At 39.6% G+C, this 24,092-nt stretch overlaps 1 protein-coding gene across 1 annotated transcript; it reads right to left on the reverse strand.

Annotated features, from left to right (window-relative positions):
* Positions 1-2,584: 2,584 nt before the first annotated feature.
* Positions 2,585-18,198, reverse strand: BTNL10 (Butyrophilin-like protein 10). The gene is made up of 7 exons (XM_027771220.1): positions 18,028-18,198; positions 16,852-16,950; positions 16,314-16,667; positions 14,753-15,034; positions 6,369-6,575; positions 5,531-5,557; positions 2,585-3,356 (listed from the first exon to the last, which is right to left on the reverse strand). The coding sequence occupies exons 1-7, from the start codon at positions 18,029-18,031 to the stop codon at positions 2,773-2,775; spliced, it is 1,557 nt and encodes a 518-aa protein (XP_027627021.1). The 5' UTR covers positions 18,032-18,198; the 3' UTR covers positions 2,585-2,772.
* Between the last annotated feature and the right edge of the window lie 5,894 nt (positions 18,199-24,092).

Consider the following 24,092-nt stretch of genomic DNA (forward strand, 5'->3'; position numbering starts at 1 on the left):
GAAAAAGGAATTGTGCATGATCATTCCCCTTGGGGATGATTTCTAACTTTCTGACTTGTGTGCTCTCTTTCTCTCATGTGTACGTGGACCCACTGGCAAAAATTTAAAAAAAAAAAAAAAGAAAGAAAGAAAAAAAGAAGAAGAAGCAAAAAGCAAAGGGGAGACTGGGATGGTGAGGTTGGTAGAAACAAAGGCTCTCCCCTTTTCAGGTAACTTTTAATTTAACCCAAAGGCATGTCTCAACTTAGAGAATAATTCAGTCCTCAACAGCACCATAAATCTGTTGTGACTTTTCAGTAAAGTAGTAAGAATGTTTAAAATATAAAAGATAAACATCTCATTCAAAAAAAAATTCTTATATCTTCCCAACACCAATTCCTGTTCTAAAGTTAACCTATCACCTGGGCTGTTAATACTTTTTTTTTTTTTTTGGAGCGATTTTCACTGTAGGGCGCGTGCGCTTGCCAGACAGACAGAGAGAGACATAGAGACAGAAAGCGAGAAATCACCCCCCAGGGGGGATGGTCACACAGCAATCCCTTCTCCTCCATTCTCCTCTCAGGATCTTGGGCACGCACGCACACGCGCCCGGCGTGAGTTTTAAGCCACCGGGTCCGGGACACGAACCGCGGTCGACTACGTGGGAGTCCAGCGACATAGCCATTACGCTAACTGCTGGTTCCCTGGGCTGTTAATACTTGACCACATACTTGGAAAACTATATCCAAAAGACTGAATGAAAATAAAATAAAATGAAAAAATTGAGATTTATGACATACAGTTTAGGTAGACACACTTTTGAGGAGAAAGAGGAGGAAATGGAGGTATGGAAAGCAAAACTGAATGATAGAACATGTTCTGTCAGGGTGGATGTTTACACAAGAGTGTAGTGGAACATCAGGAAAGGCTCTGTGTGGATTTGTGTACTTGCATCTGGAGGCACCAGATTCCTCCAGGCAGATATGAGAATAGGAAGCTAAGGGAAGAGGCCATTCTTGATATTCTAGATTTAGAAGTTCCACGTAGAAGATGAGAGTGGCATGTGGTGCAATGATGCCTGGGCGTCCAGTGGCATGTTAGGCATAGTCTGGGGAGATGGTCAGTTGGACTGTCTGACCCACACTTATCTGGGCAACCCCTTCTTCCCTGCCTTGGATCCCCTCCTACTTGCCTTGCATAAACTTAAAGTTCTTGTTTCTGTTCTGGGAGGAATTAGATTTCTTTCTACCTTCAAGTATTCCAGTGTAGGTCTGGGATGCCGTGTAGTGCACCCTGGAGGTCTGGCTGTGCTTCAGGAAGATGGGCCAGTCTGCGGAGGAGATGGTCCCCACCTGCACTCCATGGGCATGGCAGACACACAGCAGGTGGAGGTTGTGACCTCTGGGTGGACCAAGAATGGACCTGGTAGCATTTCCATGGCTCTGCCTCATCCCTGGTGTACTGATTTTAAGTGTACTATTAGTTAGCTCAGATTGCCATAACACAGTATCACAGACTGGGGAGTGTAAACAATAGAAACTGATTGTCTTATAGTTCTGGAGCCCGGGAGTCCAAGATCAAGGTGTTGGCAGGTATGGTTTCACCTGAGGCCTTTCTCTTTGGCTTGTAGACAAATGTCTTCATACTGGTTTCCCTCTTTGTGTGTCTGTGTCCTAATCTGCTCTTCTTATGAGGACACCAGCTTTATTGGATTAGAGCATATCCATATGGCCTCATTTTGACTTAATCACCTTTTAAAAGGTCCATTGTCCAAATATAGCCACATTCTGAATTCCTAGGGGTTGAGACTTCAACATACAAATGTTGTGGGGAGGACAATTTAGTCCATGACCTATTGTCAAATTTTACATTTACATTTTCACAGAAAAGTGAAGATTAGACAGGATGATTCAAGTCCCGAAGGTTGCACTATATTTTTTAATTTACATTTTAAAATTTCATTTTCTTGTGTACATTGAGTCACATTATTTAGCTCACAAAGTGAATATTTCAACATGTGAACATTTCTCCCTAGTCCAGTTTGATTTTAAGTGTACTATTAGTTAGCTCAGATTGCCATAACACAGTATCACAGACTGGGGAGTGTAAACAATAGAAACTGATTGTCTTATAGTTCTGGAGCCCGGGAGTCCAAGATCAAGGTGTTGGCAGGTATGGTTTCACCTGAGGCCTTTCTCTTTGGCTTGTAGACAAATGTCTTCATACTGGTTTCCCTCTTTGTGTGTCTGTGTCCTAATCTGCTCTTCTTATGAGGACACCAGCTTTATTGGATTAGAGCATATCCATATGGCCTCATTTTGACTTAATCACCTTTTAAAAGGTCCATTGTCCAAATATAGCCACATTCTGAATTCCTAGGGGTTGAGACTTCAACATACAAATGTTGTGGGGAGGACAATTTAGTCCATGACCTATTGTCAAATTTTACATTTACATTTTCACAGAAAAGTGAAGATTAGACAGGATGATTCAAGTCCCGAAGGTTGCACTATATTTTTTAATTTACATTTTAAAATTTCATTTTCTTGTGTACATTGAGTCACATTATTTAGCTCACAAAGTGAATATTTCAACATGTGAACATTTCTCCCTAGTCCAGTTGAAAAAACTATAAAATATTTTCAACAGATAACACCACATTTCTTTTATATACAATTCAATTTGGGTTAGAGAATTAGAGGTTCTCTCAGAAGGCTGGGCTGGACTGATATGAAGAGAATGGGACCTTGTTTGAAGAGGTCCCTGGTTGTTGGGAATGATGCTGCTCTCTCCCTAATGAGAGTCCTGGGTAAAGTCAGAGGCCTCTGATGGGCCAGTATCTTCCTGAGTCATTCTGGCTACTGAACAGATAGTCAGGGGTGTGGGATCATGGGTCCAGAGACAGAGGAATGGCTTCAGGGGACCTGAGAAAGAGAGTCCAGAGAATGTGTAGAACAGGGACCCATCAGTCATGTTGTAGAAGGAAATATTTCCAGCATCACAGTCCAGAAAAATACCCACTCTATGGAGGGGCTCAGAAGGATGGAGCCGTATCCTTGGATAGGAGAGAGCCTGGAATCTCTTCTTGTAAAACTCTACCGCCCAAAGGCCATGCTGTGGAGACTTGGGGATCCTTCCCTTCCGACTTAAAGTTTCCAGACACACACCCAAAATCCAAGCTTTCCTGTTCCCCACCTCAACTTCCCAGAAATATCTTCCTGCAGAGAACTGCTCTTTGCCCAGTATGCAAGGATCCTGGTCAAATCTCCTGGGGTTAAGGGAGCAGTCTTGTTCAAAGTGTAGCCGGCTCACACTGTTCTGATCCTCAGATAAGGTGAGCTTGGGACTCATGGTTTCTGGGTCCAGGCATGGGCTCACTGTGGAAAGAGGAAAGAGTCAGATGTTTGGGGTTCAGGGCCCCCGTATTCCCACATGGATTGGAAATCTTATGGTGTGTTTTTCATATCAGGACATTCTCTCCTCCATCTTTGGGAGTCCCTTCACTGTCTCCATGTGCCAGTAACCTGGTCAAATAACCCACCCCCAACAGGTGAGACACACGAAGCTGGAAGCTGAGAAGGGTTCCTGGGAGACAAGAGCATGCCCAGTGTGTGGTGTGATCTGGGCCAGTTCCCAGTGTGTACTAAACTTATTTCACAAACTTGTGCTATGTGTGTGAGAGAAAGATTAAAAAAAAAGAGCGAGAGAAATGGAGGAGATACATATATATATAGAGAGAAAGACTGAGTCAGAGGTAGAGAGAGGGAGAGAGCCAGAGTCAACAAATGGCCAGCCTCATCTGGAAAACTATGAGGGATCTCAGCAGGCCAAGATGCTGAGACAAATATCTTCCCAAACAGACCACATCTGAGAGAAGCCCTTCTCCCTTATTTCTTCACATCTCTTGGCCCTTCTTCCTCGCTCTCTGGTCCATCATCCAACAGGGGTGAGATTCCTCCTTACCGACCTTTTCAGAGCTCCCCACCCTATAGGGCATGACCTAGGTGTGGAGATCTGTCTACATTCAAGTTCTCTAAGGAGAGGAAGTGAGGATATTTTAATAGCAGCCTGGAAACTCATACTTAGCAACAACCGAAATGTATAGGGCTCTACCACTAGAGTGAATGCCTGCCCTTCTCTGCTCTAAAGCCTTACATGCTGTTGTTTGCTTGAGTCTCCGATCAGATGTCCCCGCTTATTCATCATTCCTGAACTTGATATTCTTTCGGAATTGAAACCTTGTTCCATTTCACTTTCTAGCAAAGGTTGTTTCTTCTTTCCCTCTAAATATTTCCAATGTTACTTACCAAATAGATCTTCCTCTTCTTCACCAAACCTGTTATTTGAATCTGAGCTGTGAAGATGATGCTCAGTCAAGCTCTATATCCATTATGGCCATACACTACCTCACTGGCTATTTCTTTCTTCACTGAATCAGCATGACTCCTTATTTCCCTCCATTCCAAATTCTCACATTATTAAAAAGATTTTTAGTTAATCACTTTAAAAATTATTCCAGACTTAGAAAAATTTTTCAAAAAATAGCATAAAGAATATGCATAAGAAGTTTTTTGCATAACTATAGTAAAATGATTAAAACCAGAAATTTACAATGATACAGTACTTTTAAATAACTACAGATTTTTTTTCAGATTTTGCTAACTGTCCCCACCAGATCCTTTCATTTGCCCCTTCTGATTCTTGCCCAGTTTCATCTCCCTGGTCCCTGGTTTTCCATTCCCACAACAGCTCTCCTTATATGCCACGTTAACAAGATTATGTTCAGAGGTGGAAGCCACTGATTTCCCTGCCATCCGTAATAACAGCATCACCCCAGTCCCTGTCTTAGACCCAGCATTTATACTCTCTGGAATATCTGAGAACACACACTCATGTACATTGCATTCACACACATATTCATACACACATGTGCACACAACATGCACATGTACCCATGTATGTATTCATATGAACACATGCACTCATGCTCATGCACACATACGGACACACGCTTGCTCACACATATACCCAATATGTGTGCAAACACATACACATGCTTAAACACATGCTCTCACTCTCATGGACATGCATACAAATAAACATGCACAAACACACATTCATACACATGTGCATGTGCACATGCATACAGAGGCATATTTGTTCACATATATGCAGGAACAAGCATCAGAATGCAGACTGAAGCCAGAGATGCTCTACAGTTGTCTTCTTGTTGCCCTCATTCATCCCTCTCTGTCTCATTGAGTAACTCTGGGCTTCTTAGCTCCATTAGAAATGAGTACATGAGGGAGAAAAATTAAGACATAAATGTCATTGAAGGAAGAACTTTTCTGCCCCTTTCTTTTCCCCTGAGACCAGATCTGATTTCATGGTCTCTAGAGCAAATATCCCCCTATCCCTCAACCTTTCATCCCTGCTTGATGGAATTAGGTCTGTGGTTCATGCTCCCTTTGCACTTAGAGACCCATGTCAGTGGTGGGACTTGGGATGGCCTGGGATGCAAAGGATCCAAATCTCCAAACATGACCCTCACCATACATCACGTCACTCTCTCTCCAACCTGTAATGAAACAGAAAGATGTAAAATTGTGGGAGTGAGTTTATGAAAATGGAACCAAAGCTTACATTTTGGAAAGCTAAGTCAAAAGAGAACTTTCTGTGCTCTTCCTGGAGTTGTTCTACAAAATAAGAACAAATGAATATCCTTTAATATTCAGTAAGACAATAAGGGAGGTAGTCTTATATCTAAGGAAAGCTGTGTATATAGAATAGTTCATTGGCCCTAGTCTTTCTTCAACCTTCCCAAGTCTTTCATAATACATTCTTTATTACCAACTGAGGAGTAATCTCTACTCCTAAAATATGGGTCTGAAATCTAGAGACAAGTCCTCAGATCCTGAAATGACACATAAGGAAGTGAGTGGAGAGGTGAATGAAACAATCAATATTAAGGATCATAATGATCACAAAAACAAACACTCCCATGCACCAGGATCTGCTGTGGATGCTATTGTGTTGGTCACTACCACAATCTGCAGAAATGATATTACCCTCAACAGATAGACAAACTCAGGGTTCATATTGAGCTCTATTATTCAGCACCTGTCCAAGTTAGGGCTCAAGCTCAGATCTGTTTATTTTCAAGGAAGCCAACCAGCTTGCCTATAAACCTCTACTGAAGAATAATCAAGGGATCTGTAAAGGATAGATGGTTTTCACTAGGAACACTGTAATTGGGCAATTCCAGAGCTGGAATCTCCATCAGCCATTTCATTCAGACTGTCTGAGGACACAAAGACAAAGCTTTGGCTCAGGGCTTCAAATCAGGCGTGAGGGGAGCAGGATCCATCCTGCCAGAGCTCCCTGCTTACCATAAAACAGCTTGCCGTTTTCCCTGCTGGCTTGCTGCCTGTGTTCCTGTTCTCTTTGCTCTCTCATTTCCAGTTGTTTCTTACTCTTTTCCCTTTGACGTTTCCAGAAAAAGCAGATGATGCCAACTATTAGGAGTCCCAACACACTGAGGACCAGAGGTAGAGCTACTTTCCACACGATAAATGCAAATCTTCTTGAAAAGGGAGCTAAAGGAGATTTCAGGAAATCAAGAATATTAGGGCGAGGCTGCCAGTGGCTGCAGGCTCTAACAGCCAGGACCCATTGCTCCTCCCCTCCCCTACTTCTCTCTGGACTTCAAGTTTGTTTCTCGGGACTTCAAGATGAACTTGCACCCCTCCCTATCCCATCTGGAGACTGGTTCAAGTCAGCGGCATTGCCAGACGCCAAACTGCTTGTGGCTGCAGGCCCTAATGGCCAGGACCCATCACTCATCCTTCGCCCCTTCCCCACTTGCCTTTGGACTATCAGAATTTCAGTGTTTTTCTTTGTTCCTGAGGTGAAGCTCATTAGGTCAGTTGGAGGCTCACCACTCCTTAGAAACAGGGAAGAGTTTGGGTCACCCAGGATCAGTGACAACAGTACATGGTACTGGTGAGCAGCAGGTAGGCAGACCAGAAGAGAGATCACCCATTTTCTAATCCTGCACACCTTTTAACACTCAGAGATATCTTGAATAAGTTAAGAAGGAATGTGTAGATCACCAGATGACTAGGAACAATCACAGAAGCTCAAGAAATATGAGCACCCAACAAAATGCCTCTCCCCCAAGGGAAATCATCAAGCCCATATCACCCATGGTCGATACAATGAATATCGTGGACATGTTGGATAAACAATTAAGAATATTTGTAGTGACCAAACTAACTCAGATGGAAGAGAAAAGAGACAATGAGTTCCAGGAGATGAAGAAGTCCTTTCATGATTTGAAAGAAGAAACAGACACCTTAAAAAAGAACCAGATGGAACTTCTAGGGTTGAAGAATGTGATACAAGAAATCAAAACCTCCCTTGAAAGTATTAAAAGTAGATTAGATTAGGCAGAAGATCGAACCTCGAATGTAGAAGACAAAACATCTGACCTAGAAAAAAGTATCAAGAAGATTGAGAAAATAACCAAGAAAAATGAGGATAATATGCAAGGAATACTGGATACCATCAAGTGCCCCAATATTTAGATAATTGGTATCCCAGAAGAGGAAGAAAATAATAAGAGCACTGATAATTTATTCTATGAAATCCTGGAAGAAAACTTTCCAAATCTAGAAAGGCATTCAAATATCCAGACCCAAGAAATACATAGGACCTGGAATAGAATCAACCCAAGAAGATGCTCTCCAAGGCACATTATAGCCAGATTGGCAAAAACAACTGACAAAGACAAGATACTAAAGTTGAGAAGAGGGAAACGTCAAGTTACTTACAAAGGTCGCCCCATCAGGCTAACGTTGGACCTCTTGGTGGAAACAATGCAGGCAAGGAGAAAGAGTGGGGAAATACAGTCAAAGTGTTGAATGAAAAAAAATTTCAACCTAGAATACTATACCCAGTGAGATTATCCTTCATATGGGGAAAAAAAGATAAAAACATTATCAGATTAACAAAATCTGAAGGAATTTACCAACTCCAGACCAGCTCTTCAAGAGGTTCTGAAGGGAGTGCTTCACTAGGAAAACTAAAAAGTCATATGGACAGTTACAAGAGAATAAAAAGCAACCAAATAAATGACTCACTTAATGATAAAAACAGGTCCAGAAATATAGATAGCAACATTGAATGTTAATGGATTAAATTCTCCAATTAAGAGGCACAGACTGGCCAAATGGATAAAAAAACCAGAAATCCTCTATCCGTTGCCTACAAGAAACTCACCTTATGTATAAAGACATACATAGACTAAAAGTGAAGGACTGGAAAAAGATATTCCATGACAATAGAAATAAAAAAGGGACTGGAGTTGCGATATTGATTTTAGACAAAATAGACTTCAAGTCAAAGACTGTAAGAAGAGACAAAGAAGGTCATATATAATAGTAAATGGGGGTAATTCAGCAAGAAGACATAATGCTTATAAATATCTATGCACCCAACTCAGGAGCACCTCAATATGTGAAGGAAAGACTGCTGGAGCTGAAAGGAGAGATAGGGAGAAACACTATAATTGTTGGGGATCTCAACACTTCATTCGATCCTTTAGAAAGATCTTCTAGGCAAAAAACAAACAGAGAGATACAGGACCTAAATTATACTATAAATTGAATGGACTAGATAGCTATCTATAGAACTTTCCACCCTAAGACCAAAAAATAAACATTTAAACACTATAATTGTTGGGGATCTCAACACTTCATTCGATCCTTTAGAAAGATCTTCTAGGCAAAAAACAAACAGAGAGATACAGGACCTAAATTATACTATAAATTGAATGGACTAGATAGCTATCTATAGAACTTTCCACCCTAAGACCAAAAAATAAACATTTTGGAACCTTTTCAAAGATTGACCATATGTTAGGACACAAATCAAGCCTTTACATATTTAAAGGCATAGAAACTATATCCAGCATCTTCTCTGAACATGATGAAATTAAACTCAAGATTAATTTCAAGAAACACTCACCCTCAAAAATACACAAACAAATGGAAACTGAACAACCTACTTCTAAATTACTTCTTAACTACTGAAGAAATTAAGTCTGAAATAAAAAAATTTATGGAAACAAATGATAATGAGTATACGAGTTTCCATAATCTATGGGACACGGCAAAAGCAGTTAGAAGAGGGAAATTCATAGCAATTAGTGGGCATAAGAAAAAGATGGAAAGATGGCAAATAGATAAACTAACATCATACCTCAGGGAATTGGAAAAACAACAACACAACAAAAATGCCAGGCGAAAAGAAATAATAAAGATTCAAGCAGAAATAAACGAAATAGAAAATAAACAACACAGAAAATAAATAAAAGCAAAAGCTGGTTCTTTGAAAAGATTAACAAGATTGACACACCATTGGCTAGACTGATAAAGAAGAAGAAAGAAAGAAACCAGATAAATCAAATATGTGATAAAACAGGTAACATTACAATGACATAATAGAAATATAAAATATCATTAGAGGATACTATGAGCGACTATAAGCCAAAAAAACAGATAACTTAGAGGAGATGGACAAGTTCCTGGATGCTATAATCTACCAAGATTGAATCAGGAGGACATAGAAAATCTGAATAGGCCCATAACAAGCCAGGAAATTGAATCAGTAATAAATAACCTCCCTACAAAGAAAAGCCTAGGTCCAGATGGCTTCACTTCTGAATTCTACAAAACTTTTAAGGAAGAGTTAATCCCTATCCTACTCAAATTATTTATAAAGATTCAAAAGGAAGGAAACCTTCCAAATTCACTTTATGAAGCCTCCATCATCCTCATTCCCAAAACAGATAACTACATGACAAAAAAGGAAAACTACAGACCAATATCATTGATGAAGATAGATGAAAAAATTCCCAACAAGGTACTCACAGATAGTATCCAACAACATATAACAAAAATTATTCATCTCAACCAGGTAGACTTTATCCCAAGGATGCAAGGATGGTTCAACATATGCAAGACCATAAATGTAATACACCACATTAACAGAAAAAAAAGATAAAAACCATATGATCATCTCAATTGATGCAGAGAAAGTATGTAATAAAATACAACATCCTTTCATGATTAAGAGCCTCAGTAAGATTGATATAGAAGGGTCATTTATCAACACAATAAAAGCTATCTATGAAAAACCTACAGCTAACATTATACTGAATGGGGAAAAGCTAAATAAATGACTCACTTAATGATAGAAACAGGTCCAGAAATATAGATAGCAACATTGAATGTTAATGGATTAAATTCTCCAGTTAAGAGACACAGACTGGCCAAATGGATAAAAAACCAGAAATCCTCTATCCATTGCCTACAAGAAACTCACCTTATGTATAAAGACATACATAGACTAAAAACTGGTACCAGTTTTTAGTGGAAAAACTAAAACAACAACAACACTAAAAACTGGTACCAGGCAAGGCTGCCCAATTTCTCCACTGCTTTTTAATACAGTGCTGGAAGTCTTAGCTAATACAATCAGAAAAGAGAACAATATAAAAGGCATTCAAATAGGCAAAGAAGAGTTGGAAATATCTTTATTCACAGATGACATGATAATATACTTAGAAAACCCAAAGGTCTCCATGAATAAAACTTCTCAAAGTAATAAGTGAATACAGTAAAGTAGCAGGATACAAAATCAACATACACAAATCTATAGCATTTCTATATTGAACAACAAGTTGAACAAAGTAGAGCCGAAGAAAGGAATCCGTTCACCATAGCCACAAAAATGTATAAGGTACCTAGGGATAAACCTAATTAAGGAAGTCAAAGACCTTTATAAAGAAAACTGAAAATCTTAAAATATATATTGAAAGTGACATAAAAAAGTGGAAGGACATCCCATGTTCATGGATTGAAAGAATTAACATAATCAAAATGGCAATTCTATCCAAATTATTCTACATATTTAATGCAATTCCAATAAAAATACCAGAGATATTCTTCACAGATCTGGAAAAGACAATCATAGAATTTGTATGGAATCATAAAAGACCTTGTATTGCCAAAGCAATCCTGTGTAAGAAGAATAGAGTGGGAGGCATATCACTTCCTGATTTCAAGATATACTATAAAGCTGTGATCATCAAAACAACATGATATTGGCACAAAAACAGACATGTGGACCAATGGAATAGAATAGAGACCCCAGAAATAATCCCCAAAGCCTACAACCAACTGATTTTTTGACAAAGGATACCAGTCAATCCATTGGGAAAAGGAAAACCTCTTTAGTAAATGGTGCTGGAAAAACTGGTTATCCACTTTCAGAAAGATGAAACTTAACCCCCATCTTTCACCATTAACAAAAGTCAACTCAAAATGAATCAAAGATCTGAACTTAAGACCTCAAACTATAAAACTACTAATGGAAAATGCTGGGAAAACTCTGAGAGAAAATGGAGTAGGCAAAGACTTCTTAAATAAGACTCCCAAAGCAAGGCAATAATCCTTAAAATAGACAAGTGGGTCTATATCAGACTAAGAAGTTTCTGAACAGCAAAGGACACAGTAACAAGAATAAATAGATGGCCTCAGAATGGGAGAATATTTTTGTAAAATATGCCTCAGACAAAGAACTGATAACCAGAATACACAGAGAACTCAAGTGCCTTATTGGGAAAAAAAAAAAAAAGATTAACCCAATTAAAAGTTGGAAAAATGAGCTGAACAAAAATCTCTCTAAGGAAGACATACGAACAGCTTAAAAGCATATGAGGAGATGCTCAACATACCTCATCATAAGGGAGATGCAAATTAAAACCACAATGAGATACCACCCTGTCAGAATGGCAAAGATTAAAAATACAAAAAGTGATAAGTATTGGCGGGGGTGTGGGGAAAGGGGAACTCTCCTCTACTGTTGGTGGGAATGTAAACTGTTTCGGCCACTGTACAGAACAATTGGGGGATTCCTCAAAGATCTACAAATAGAACTACCATTTGATCCAGCAGTCCCACTTCTGAGTATCTACCCAAAGGACAGCAGAATGCTCAGTCAGAAAAGCGCTCGCACACCAATGTTTGTTGGAGCATTATTCATGATCAATAAGACATGGAACCAACTCAAATGTCCACGAACTGATGAATGGATTGAAAAAGCGTGACACATATACTCTATGGAATACTACTCAGCCATAAAAACACAAGACCCTAGCATTTGATAGAAAGTGGTTGGATATGGAGGATCTGTTGCTGGGTGAAACAAGCCAGGATATGAAAGAAAGATACTGTATGTATCCACTTAATATATACCGACTATCCACACTTTATGGTGGAGATAGAAATATTGGAGGGCATAAAAGCAATGAAAACAGTTAGCGATGATAAGACAGTGTGGAATGGGGTGGGAGAAGAGAAGAGTATGGAGAAGGAGAGCAAGAGAACAACTAGAGAGGCATGACATTAGTGGAACATAGATATGGTTTATTATCTGTTGATTGATTACATGTATAGTATTCTCAACTGGACTAGTCTGAGAAGTATTTCATGTTGGATAAAGTCTTTTTACAAGCAAAATGATAAATAGTTATTGAATGTTTAAAAAATAATCGGAATAATAATGGTAATCTGGAAAAAATAATGAAAAGCTATTTGATTATGGGGGTTTTAATGTCTTTGTATTGCCTGATATGCATGGTATTCCTTCTAGAAAAAGAATGTAATATACTATAAAGTTATATGTGATTCAATGTAGTATAAATAAGATTATGATAATAATAAATGAATTTTAAAAAAGAACATTAGGGTGAAAGAGCATTTTTGTTCCTTGGACAATATGTGCTTCAGGATTCATGGGTCAAGAAATGCAGTATTTTCAAACTAATCTGAAAAAGGTTTTAAAAAGTGCATGCATCTGTATAGAAGGTGCTATGGTCTGAAAATGTGTGTCCTCCCCAAATTCATATGCTAAAACACTGATCCCCAGTGTGATGATATTGGGAGGGCAACGTTTGGGAGATTATTAGGTCATGGAGGGTGGAACCCTCATAAATGAGATCAGGTACCCTGAAAAGCTCCCTTGACCCTCTACTATGTGAAGAGTCAATGAAAAAACACTGTTTATGAACCAGGAAGCAGATCCCCACCAGACAGAATTTGCTGCCACTTTGATCTTGGACTTCTAGTCTCCAGAACTGTGAGAAATAAATTTCTGTTGTTTACAGGGTACACAGTTTATAGCATTTTGTTATAGTACCCCAAATGAACCAAGACAGTTGGGTATAAATACATACCTCAGAGATAGATATTATCTACCTATTTATTTGTAGACAGAAAAAGAGAGACACATGATTAAAAAGTGACAGAATGTTAAAATGTGGTTACTATGAGTAAAGCATTCACAGATTTCTCTGTATTATTATTGCAGATTTCCTGAAGTTTGCTATCATTTAGAAAATTAAAAGGGAAAGTTTTTATAAAAAGCTAAACTTCAGCAATCAAGATGTCCTTTAGGAGACGAATGACTGAATAAACTGTGGTCCCTCCAGATGATGGAATACTATTCAGCACTAAAAATACTGAACTATTAAGTTATGAAAAGGCTTAGGGAAACCTTAAATGCATATTACTAAGTGAAAGAAGCCAATCTGAAAAGGCTACATACTAGGTCATTCCAACTATATGACATACCGAAAAAGGGAAAAATGTGGAGACAGTAAAAACAAAATCAGTGGTTGCAGGAGAGAGTGGGACAAATAGGCAGAGCACAGAGGATCTTTAGGGCAGTAAAAATATGCCATCATATGGGGCCAGTAGGAGGCGTGGTGGTTAACCACATTGCTCACCATGGTTGGAGTCTCAGACCTGGCAGCTTGCTTTCTCCCTTTCCCTTTCGCTCTGTCTCTCTCTGGTCAAGTTAAAAAATAATAACAAATGGAATTTAATAAATAATTAGTTTTTTAAAATATGCCATCATATATTTTTCTGAACTCATAGAACATTCATCACCACAAGTGAGCCCTAATGTATAATATGGGCTTTGAGAGATAATGAATTGCCAACGTACCACTCTGGTGCTCGACTCTTACAGTGGGGAAGCTCTATGTGTGGGGAAAACAGGGAAATATGAAAAAAATCTATGTACTTTCTGCTCCAATTTGCTGTGAATCTAAAACTGCTCTGAAAAATAAAGTCTAATAAGAAAAATATATTTAAAAAGTTGCTATTGGACCAGCCAGGTGGTATGGTGGTTGGGTGGCTGGATGCCCCATTGTTGAGTGCATGGTTCAAGCCCCAGATCTGGCAGCTTTGAAAATACACTGAACATGCGTACATGTGTGCATGTCCAAAATCCCAAGAGAAGATTGGAGGAGAGAGGATTGTGGCTTGATTTCTCACTTTCTCTTTCTGTCTCTTCAGTGAGTACATGTGCCAAAGCAAAAAACAAACAAACAAACAAACAAAAACAAACAAACAAACAAAAAAACAAAACAAAAAGAGGATATTTAGGTATACTTTTGTGTCTCCCCAGAAGCCCAGAGCTCTCCTGGAGGCTCTTTCTATAGCCCCAACTCTGCTCCATTCCAGTAAACAACACCTGAATTGTGTATTTACCCAGGTCTCACCAACCAGGCTGTGGCCAGTGACCTGCTACCTTGCTTCCTCTTACTATTGACCCCACAGCAACCTCCTGGTGTCCCTGGCATTCTGGGCCGTGAGTGCCTGTGCTCAGCGATTTTGAGAACAGAATTCAACAGGATACTTACTATGTAGGTGCTTCCTAGCCACCTTCCACTCAGAGAGGAGGGGGTTTGAGATGAAACAGAAGAGACCTTCCACAGCCCTGTCCTGGATGGTCACTCTGGATGCCACAGCAAAGAGGCCGGTGCTGTTTGAGGCTGAGAAATTAGTTACAGAAGGTATTGTCTGTCCCCTGAAATCTTTCCACTCCACCTCAGGCTCTGGATACCAGCCCATTGAAGTACATTCAGCCTGGGTACCTTTGTCCTTTTCATCAGTGACTTGTATTGTAGGCTCTGAGCCCAGCCCTGAAAGAAGAAACATCAGCTAGAATCTTTGCAGCCATGGCTCTTTCCATCAGAAAAAAAAAAAATGCTGAGTTTCCAGTAGATATTAGCAATTTTCTACAAACTACCTATCATAAGTAAAATGTATAGCCCTAATATACTACTCCCATTTTCTAGATAAAAGGGAAAAGAAAACCAGAAAAGATTCAGGAAGATTAAATGTCTCCTCCTATGTAGCCAAGCTTATAGTGCAGTGGTTTGGGGAGTCAGATCCTACATGGCTGACCATGATTTGAATTCTGGTCTTGTGACTTGAAAAACATGCCAGGCATATGTGCATGAGTGCCCCAAACCTTGATGGGATGGAGAAAGGGAGGAAAGGGGATCATGGAATGACTACACTCCATTGAAAGGTACTTTCTTTTTCTCTCTCCCTCTTTCTCTCTGATGAGTGCACATGTCCTCTGGCAATATATTGGGTTATTACAGAAATGTAGAAAAATATGTCATGACTTTTCTGATGACTATACACACTTGCACACATTTTTAAAAAATAACGAATAATGAAGATCAGAAATTTCTTCCTATGGAAACATAAAGCATATAAACAATGGTAAAACAAAAGTAAGTTGTCTAAAATACACAGTAAAAATGTCACTGTATCTTCTCATTGAACATTTTTCTCTATATTGAGTGTAGATTTATTACATCAAAACTTGGACCCTTGGAAAACAAAACAAAAAAAGAGTTTTCTTTTAATAAAAAAAACTTGGTGTTTTAAAAAAAGTCTCCTATGTCACAAAATTAACACGTGTAGAGAATAAGACAGAATTCAAGTGTGTCTGACTTTAAAGCATAAACTCTGAGTCACGCAGAAAACTTCTCTCATATCCCCAAAACACTTGTGTCTCCTTTCTCTATTTGTCTTTCTCACCTCACTTCTTTCTCTGTTTATATCTCTCCACTTTTCTTTTCCCCTCTTGTCTCCCCTTCTCTCTGTCTTCTCTTTTTCTCTCTTTCTTCTTTTCCTCCCTCATTCTCCCCCTGCCTTCCACCTCTCTCCAACTTAATAATATAACTAAGGGAAGGGATATTAGAAAACAGTTTGGTGTTTGGAACTATGTTGCCCTAGAGATACAGCCAGTGTAAAAGCACCTGGGTGTGCTTGGAAGCATGTGTTGTGACAAGTTCTCCAACTTTAGAACTCAAGGTTATTCTAGAAGTGATCACCTAGAATTGATACCAAAACTATGAGAGAAGTTCATGGGAAGATCAGACTATCAAGCACGCTGGCCCTTACCTGCCACCCTCAGCCACATGATGGCACTGTTGGAGTGTGTGCCATCTTTGAACTGGCAATGATAAGTCCCATTATCAAACGCAGTAACATTATGTATTCTCACTGCAGCTTCACCCATGGTCACACGGTCACTCACAAAAGTCGTCCTTCCTTGATACTCTGCCATTTGCTCTCCATACACATCCTTCCCTTTCTCGTACATGTGTACAGCTGGGGAGGGCTGGTCCCTGTACCATCTCAGCTCCATGTCCTCAGCACTGATGTTGGGGAACAGGTGGCACCATAGCTCTGTGTCTTCCCCCACTGTGGCCAGAACAGGGTCACCAGGTCCAAAGACATCAAATTCAGCTTTCCCTTAGGAAGGTAGAGCCACAAGAACTGGATTAGGCCTACACATGCCCCACATTTGTCTTTGAGGAGGTAAGAATTCCTCAAATCCTGAGTTGCAATGGGAAGTCCCCCCCCCCAACTCTATTCTGGGAATTTCCCTTCTTATGCTGGGGCACCCTCCTAATGTTGAAAAGAGAAGCTCTCCTACCATTTCTACAGATGCCAGCAGGCAGGAACTGCAGGAAGATGAGGGCGATGATGCAGATTGGTAAAAAGGCATCTCGACAATGTGTGTTTGCCGTCCCTGCTGGGGTCAGAGAGACACATGAAGCAGGACATCTATCAGACTAGGGAAAGGAGCCAACACCAGGAAGTTAAAGGAGCAAAGGAAAAATATCCTTGGAAGAAAGAGGTCATTTGTTCTCACTTATTAACAAGCTATTAATCCTAGAATCAGAAAGACCAGCATGCCTAATCTGTTGTTATATCCTTCTACTAATAGACAACATTCCTCATGCAGTCATTCTTCTGCAAGTTCCTTGGAGACATCCTGGAACGTCAATGGGTTTTATTTTCTACCCTACTTATGTAAGAGTTATTTCCCAATCTCTGGCCATGTACTGTTGTGAAACTTGAGAATGCTGGTGGAGAAAACACAAACTTTGATTAAACATGTCTGAGGTCAAAACCATTCAGTGGAATGTTATTAAGGGAATATCATTCCTTTAATATCTTCTGCTTTCCCACTATCCCTAAGATGACTTCTATAGTTGAAGGGCTTTGGTGGGATGGACATAAATCTTAAAGCTGCTTGGGAAGGACTGTTGTACCAAGACACTTAGTTTTAGTATTGATTATAAACTCAATTTAGAGAGTGAGCGTTTGGAAATGCCGGCTTGGAGCATTTCTACTCAGCACAACCTTATAAGATTGACATTTGTGTGTGCGACTAAGGCTTTTTTTTTCCCCCCCTGACTCTTGCTGTGTGTTTTTTTTTTTTTTTTAGATTTTTTTGCTATAGGGCGCTGCACTTGCCAGAAAGAAAGACAGAGAGACAGAAAGTGAGAAATCACCCCCCAGGGGGGATGGTCATGCCACAATCCCTTCTCCTCTGTTCTCTCGGGATCTTGGGCATGTACGCATCTGTGCCTGGTGGGAGTTTAAGCCACCAGGTCTGGGACTCGAACCACAGTCGACTACATGGGAGTCCAGTGACATAGCCATTATGCCAAATAGGACAATAACCTTTACCCTTATATAGGCAAAGGCTATTGTCCTATTTGGTTCTTACCTTCTCTGAAAGCTGTTGAGGTCTTCTTGCCCCTCAAGGAAAGTGGAGAAAGCAAAGACTTAGATAAGTACTCTTAAAATAGAAAATACTTACCCATTCCTGAGTCCAGCTACAGGCTTCTCAGGGAAGTCCTGGTCACACTGACGAATTCAGGTTAGGTTCCTGCCGGCTTCAGACAAAGTATCATGCAAGTGAACTACAGTGTCTCCAGGTGATGGTATGACTGAGGAGTCTAGCATAAGCAGCCAAGTTCCACAGTTTCTGTAGAATTCTCCTATTACTTTCTTGCAAAAATAATCAACTGTGCCTTTTTGTCAGTTACAACAGAAAAAAAGGGACTAACTAATGGGTGTGGTCAACAGTACACTGAGGGTTGAGGAAAAAGATGCTGGTAGCCAGAGATAAGGGGAGAGACCATGACCAAGCAAGGTGGCCTACACAAGGACAGCCATTGGGGCCAGCTTGGAGCCAACTTCAGGAGTTCTTAAGGACACAAAAATCTTCAGTGCTAGTAACCAGGGACACACAGAAACTGGGGAATTAAGATAAAGTTCCTTAGTTACCTAGACACCTTTGGACCTGGCCAAGCTAGGGCCTAGTTTCTTTTTTCTTTTCTTCTCTTTTTTCCTTCCTTTCTTTTTTTTTTTTCTTCTAGAGAGGTTTTAGCAAAAATAGGGCATGTGCGCTCACCAGAAAGACAGAGAGAGAAAGACAGAGAGATAGAAAGTGAGAAATCACCCCCCATGGGGGATGGCCACGCTGCAATCCCTTCTCTATTCCTCTCAGGATCTTGGGCACACACGCACACGCGCCTGGCATGAGTTTAAGCCACCAGGTCCAAGACTCGAACCACGGTAGGCTACATGGGAGTTCAGCGACATAGCCATTATGTTAACTGCTAGTCCCCAGGCCTAGTTTCTTTAAGAACTTTGTTTATAATTATGTTCAAATACTCTAATTCCTAATTTGTCCTCAGAGATTCCTGTCCAGAAATTTAGGCCACTCTTTCTCCACTGTCCTCTGTGACTGTAGGGTCCTGGAAGTCTGTTCTTATTAGAAGCTCCCCTTGGACTGGGCTTAGAACATTCATTCACCTTCTCTACACCTGAGTAAGGCACTTGGCTTAAACCATATCCCCTTCTATTGTTCTGTCTTAGTGTCTAAAAAGTCTGAATATTTTTCTGAAAGGTTGCGGCAAGAAAAGAGGTGCAGGGAAGGAGTGCCCCATCTTCTTGGAAGATGAGGTTTTTAATTAAGCAGAGAAGTGCTGAAGACTCTGATGTACCCTGCTCCGCGCTGTTGACTGCTGAGCAAATCCAAATACCAAATCCTCCTCTACCATCTTTCTCAGGGGGAGTATCTTTTTGGTAAGCCAGTTGTTTCCTCTCTCTGTATAAACATATACATTATGTCTGTTCATTTACATCATATTGTGAATTGCTTTAATTAGATAATGACATCATCTAAAACTCAACTCATTTGTTCTTATGAGTTGGGAAGGAGGACTTAGGCTATAGCAATTTAGAGAGTGTCCCTAATATTAATTGTAATAAAAGCAGAATAACTTGCTTGCTTTTAGGAAAGGAATGGTCTGAGTATTTGGAGAAGTGGGTAATCCTTGACTGTGAATAAGAAAACCCTCTGAAGGAGGTGTGGGTTCCTGGGCAATGGAGGACTGGTCTTTGCTGTGCAGGAGTTCATGCTGACCACAGCCATTCAACTGCACAGTGAGAGCTACAGGAGACACTTTCACCCCAACCTACCCCAGATGCAATGTCTAAAGTGTAAAAGTAAGGAGCAGACAATAAGTTAGATGTAAAAGGCCCCATATTTATGATTCCATTTATATAAAATGACCACAACAGGAAAAGCCAGAGTGAGGAAACAAATGAACAGCTGGCTATCAGATACTTGGGGAATCAGGGAAAAGTGGGGTGGAAATGGAAATGGGGGTTTTATTTTAGGATGATTAAAATATTTTGGAACTATTGGGTCATTGGAAAAGCCATGACACATTTTTGCACAGAAAAACAGAAAAAATACATCATGGCTTTTCTGATGACCCAATAGATAGAGGTAGTGGTTGTATAATATTGTAAATGTACTAATGCCACCAAATGGTATATTTTTAAGTTAATTTTATGTTAGAAACAGCAGATGGCATAATGGTTACATCTCTGGACTTTCAAATGTTCAACCATGGCTCAAGTCCCAGACCTGATGATTTGGAACTCACACAGGGCGTGTGTGTGTGTGTGTGTGTGTGTGTGTGCGTGTGCACTCAGCATCCTGAGGGGGGAATGGAGGAGAAGGGACTGAGGTGTGGTCATCCTCTTTGGGGAATGATTTCTTGGTTTCTGTCTCTCTCTGTCCCTCTGGTGAATGCACATGCCTATAGTAAAAATCTCTCAAAAATTAACTTTATGTTATGTGAATTTCACCTCAACTGGACAAAAAGAATACAAGAAAAAATTTAAGAAAAAAGAAAAAAAAGCAAGGCATAAATAATAAAACAAGAAAAAAGAAGCACTGAAGACAAAGAGCTGCATGACTACCCCCTTTAAAAAAATAAAATAAAAGATAGGCGGACCAGCAGTTGGCATAATGGCTGTGTATCTCAACACCCATGTAGTTGACTGTGATTCAAGCCCTGGACCTGGTAGCTTAAACTCACACTGGAGGCATGTGCATGCATGTTCAAGATCATGAGAGGAGAATGGAGGAGAAGGGATTGCGGCATGGCCTGGGGGATGATTTCTCACTTTCTGTCTCTCTCTGTCTTTCTGGCAAGTGCATGCACCCTGTAGCAAAAAAAAAAAAAAAAAAAGAAAAAAAAAAGAAAAGAAAAAAAGATATTTAGGATGTTTCATCAACATTATTAAAGATGGAATTTTTTTTGAATCTGGAGTTTGCTGCAGGAATCTGTGTGTCACTACACCAGCCTCCTTTCCCCTTTTCTTTTGTGAGTCCTTAGAATCAGGTAAGATTAAGACCCTGGAATTTGATAGAAAATGGTCAGATATGGAGGATCTATTGCTGAGTGAAGTAAGTCAGGCTATGAAAGAAAGATATTGTATGTATCCATTCAATATATACCGACTATCCACACTCTATGATAGAGAGCAAAAAATTGGAGGACATAAAAGCAGTGAAGGTACTTAATGAGAATAGGGCAGTGTGGAATGGGGGAAGTGAAGAGAAGAGGATAGAGAAAAATAGCAAGTGAACAATAGAGAGGCAGGACGTTAGAGAGAAACAGATATGGCTTATTAACTGTTGATGATGACATGTATAGTATTCTCAACTGGATTGGTCTGAGAAGTATTTCATGATGGTCAAAGTATTTTTACAAGCAAAATGAGAAATAGTGATTGACTGTTTAATTAGAATAATAATATTATTATTATAATATTATTATTATTCTAATAATTAGAATAATAATAATAATGATTGGGGAAAACATAGAAAAGATATTGAATGTTGAAGTGGGGAGATTAATGTCTCTGTACTGACTGACAGGCATGGCATTCCCTTTTGAAAAAACAATGTAATACACTGTAAAGTTATATGTAATCCAATGTAATATAAAGAAGATTATGATGATAAGAAAAAAAAAGAAAAAAAAAGAATCAGGTAAGATTTTCTGTCTAGACCAAGTTTTCATGCATGCTCCCCACCTTCATCTACTCTGGGCTGGGTACTAGCTTTGCTCCCTGAGCCCCAGCTTGTACTCTCTTCTCTCAAATCCCCTTTGAAAATAGTTCTACCAGGGTTTTACTATAGCCTTTCTATCTTTTCTACAATAAGGGCAGGTCCATAGGAACATATTCATAGAATAAATTACTCTGTCTTCCATTCCACCACTCCCCACCTTGCCTCCCTACACAAATGTTCTACCTCCCATGGCCCCGGGACTGTGTGCACAGTGTTTTTAGTTCCTCTAAGCATTTAAAATGGTCATCCAAACCATAGATAACTAGGTTCACCATAGATAATTAGGTTCACTCTTTCTTAGATCATAAATTAACTCTCTGAGGCTTTATAACTTCTATATACATATTGTCTAGTCCAGAAACCAAGGGGTGGATATCTTGTAAGAGCAATCATCTTTTCAAAATTTCCCTAAATCTCTCTCTCTTTGATGCAAAATTTTACTTTTTCTCAATATTACATAAAGTGCAATGTAAATGTGACTAGAAGATTCTCCTTATAAGGAGATTACAAACCAGCCCCTCCCACAAGGCATTTCAGCATTGCCCTTGTGCCTTATACTTTAGAAACCAAATTTGTTGAATAACAGTGGATAGGTGTCATAAAGAGTAAAAACTATAGGCTGACTCTTTTTGAGGAGACAGAACTGAAAGAAAGAGGAGACACTGAATACTTTAGGATTAAGAAGTGGTCATCTAATTGGTACTGAAACCATGAGAGAAGCTTATGGGAAGATAAGACTACCCAGCATGCTGGCCCTTACCAGCCACCTTCAGCCACATGGTGGCCTCACTGTAATGTAATGATATCTCACCATGGAGTGAGAGAAGAAAATACCGAAATTCTTATCTAAGTTATTTTATCTTATTTCTATTGTTGTTAAAGACAGGGTCTTTCTGTGCCATGATCCTCCTACCTCAGCTTCCCAGCTAGGACAAGAGACTATAGGTTTGTGCCACCATTCCCAACTCCTTCATGCAGGGTCTTGCTATGTTGTCCATATTGGCCTCAAACTCAGGATCCCCCTGCCTCAGCCTCCTGAGTTGAGATTACAGGTGTATCCCACTGTACCTGGCCCTTATGTTGGACTAGGAATTGCACTAGGGCCTCCTGTATGGTTTCAGCCTTCAGAGCAGTGTCTTAGCAGCACATGCTACTGGAGCTGGGCTTCTGATTATTTTTATTTATTTATTTATCTTAAATTGTAGTTTCAAATTTACATATAATAGTTGTACATTTGTAAGTCCTTATGCCCATACTATACTGTTCCAATGACTGTATTTTAAAATCAGAGCGAGACCTCCAACGTTGTCTTCTTTTCAATATTGTATTGTCTATTCGCAATTCCCTGAAATTTCATATAAATTTTAGGATGGATCTTTCTATATATGCAAAAAAAAAGGCTTTAGTATTTTATAAGAATTTCATTGACTTTTCAGATCACTTTGGGTAGTATTGACATCTTAACTATATTACGTGTTCCAACTCATAGACATGAAATAGCTTCCCACTTGGGGGGTACCTTCTTCAATATTTTTCAGAAACTTTTTTTAGTTTTAGTGTATACAGTTTAAAAAATTTTATTAATTTAATTTATCAGTATATTATTATTTTTTTTCTACAGGGAACACACACTCACCACACACACACACACACACACACACACACACACAGAGAGAGAGAGAGAGAAAGTGAGAAAGCAAGCTGCTAGGTCTGGGACTCAAATCATGGTTAGCCATGTGGGAGTCCAGCACCTCAACCACCACACCACATGGCCCAATGTATACAAGTTTTATCATGGTATTTTTCCAACTTTCTTTTTGGATTGCTTACTGTTAGTGAATGAACACATACAAACCGATCTTAGTGTGTTGTTGATTCTGTAGCTTGAAAAAATTATATTCTGAGTTCTCTTATAACTCACGGAACTTCTTTTTTTTTTCTTTTTTTCTTTTTTTTGGGGGGGGAGAGGTTTTTGCTATAGGGTGCGTGCGCTCGCCAGAAAGACAGAGAGAGACATAGAGATAGAAAGTGAGAAATCACCCCCCGGGGGGATGGCCATGCCACAATCCCTTCTCCTCCACTCTCCTCTCGGGATCTTGGGCACACACGCACACGCGTCCGGCATGAGTTTTAAGCCACTGGGTCCGGGACGCGAACCGCAGTCGACTATGTGGGAGTCCAGCGACAGCCATTACACTAACTGCTGGTCCCCAGAACTTCTTTTTTTGTTTGTTTGTTTGTTTTACATTTTATTTAAAATACGAACTTATTTATAAACCAGAGAGGATATCCAGAGACAGTATGCATCACTAAAGGTTTCATATTCTATTTATATTTAATCACTAAACATTATTACATTGTAAAAGATGGCTTTCCCCAGCATTAATAGTGCATGTTAGTCAAATAAAAAACATTACCACATATGTTATCATCAGCAGATAACT

Source organism: Tupaia chinensis, unplaced genomic scaffold (genome assembly GCF_000334495.1).
Source record: "Tupaia chinensis unplaced genomic scaffold, TupChi_1.0 Scaffold000197_1, whole genome shotgun sequence".
Lineage (NCBI taxonomy): Eukaryota > Metazoa > Chordata > Mammalia > Scandentia > Tupaiidae > Tupaia > Tupaia belangeri.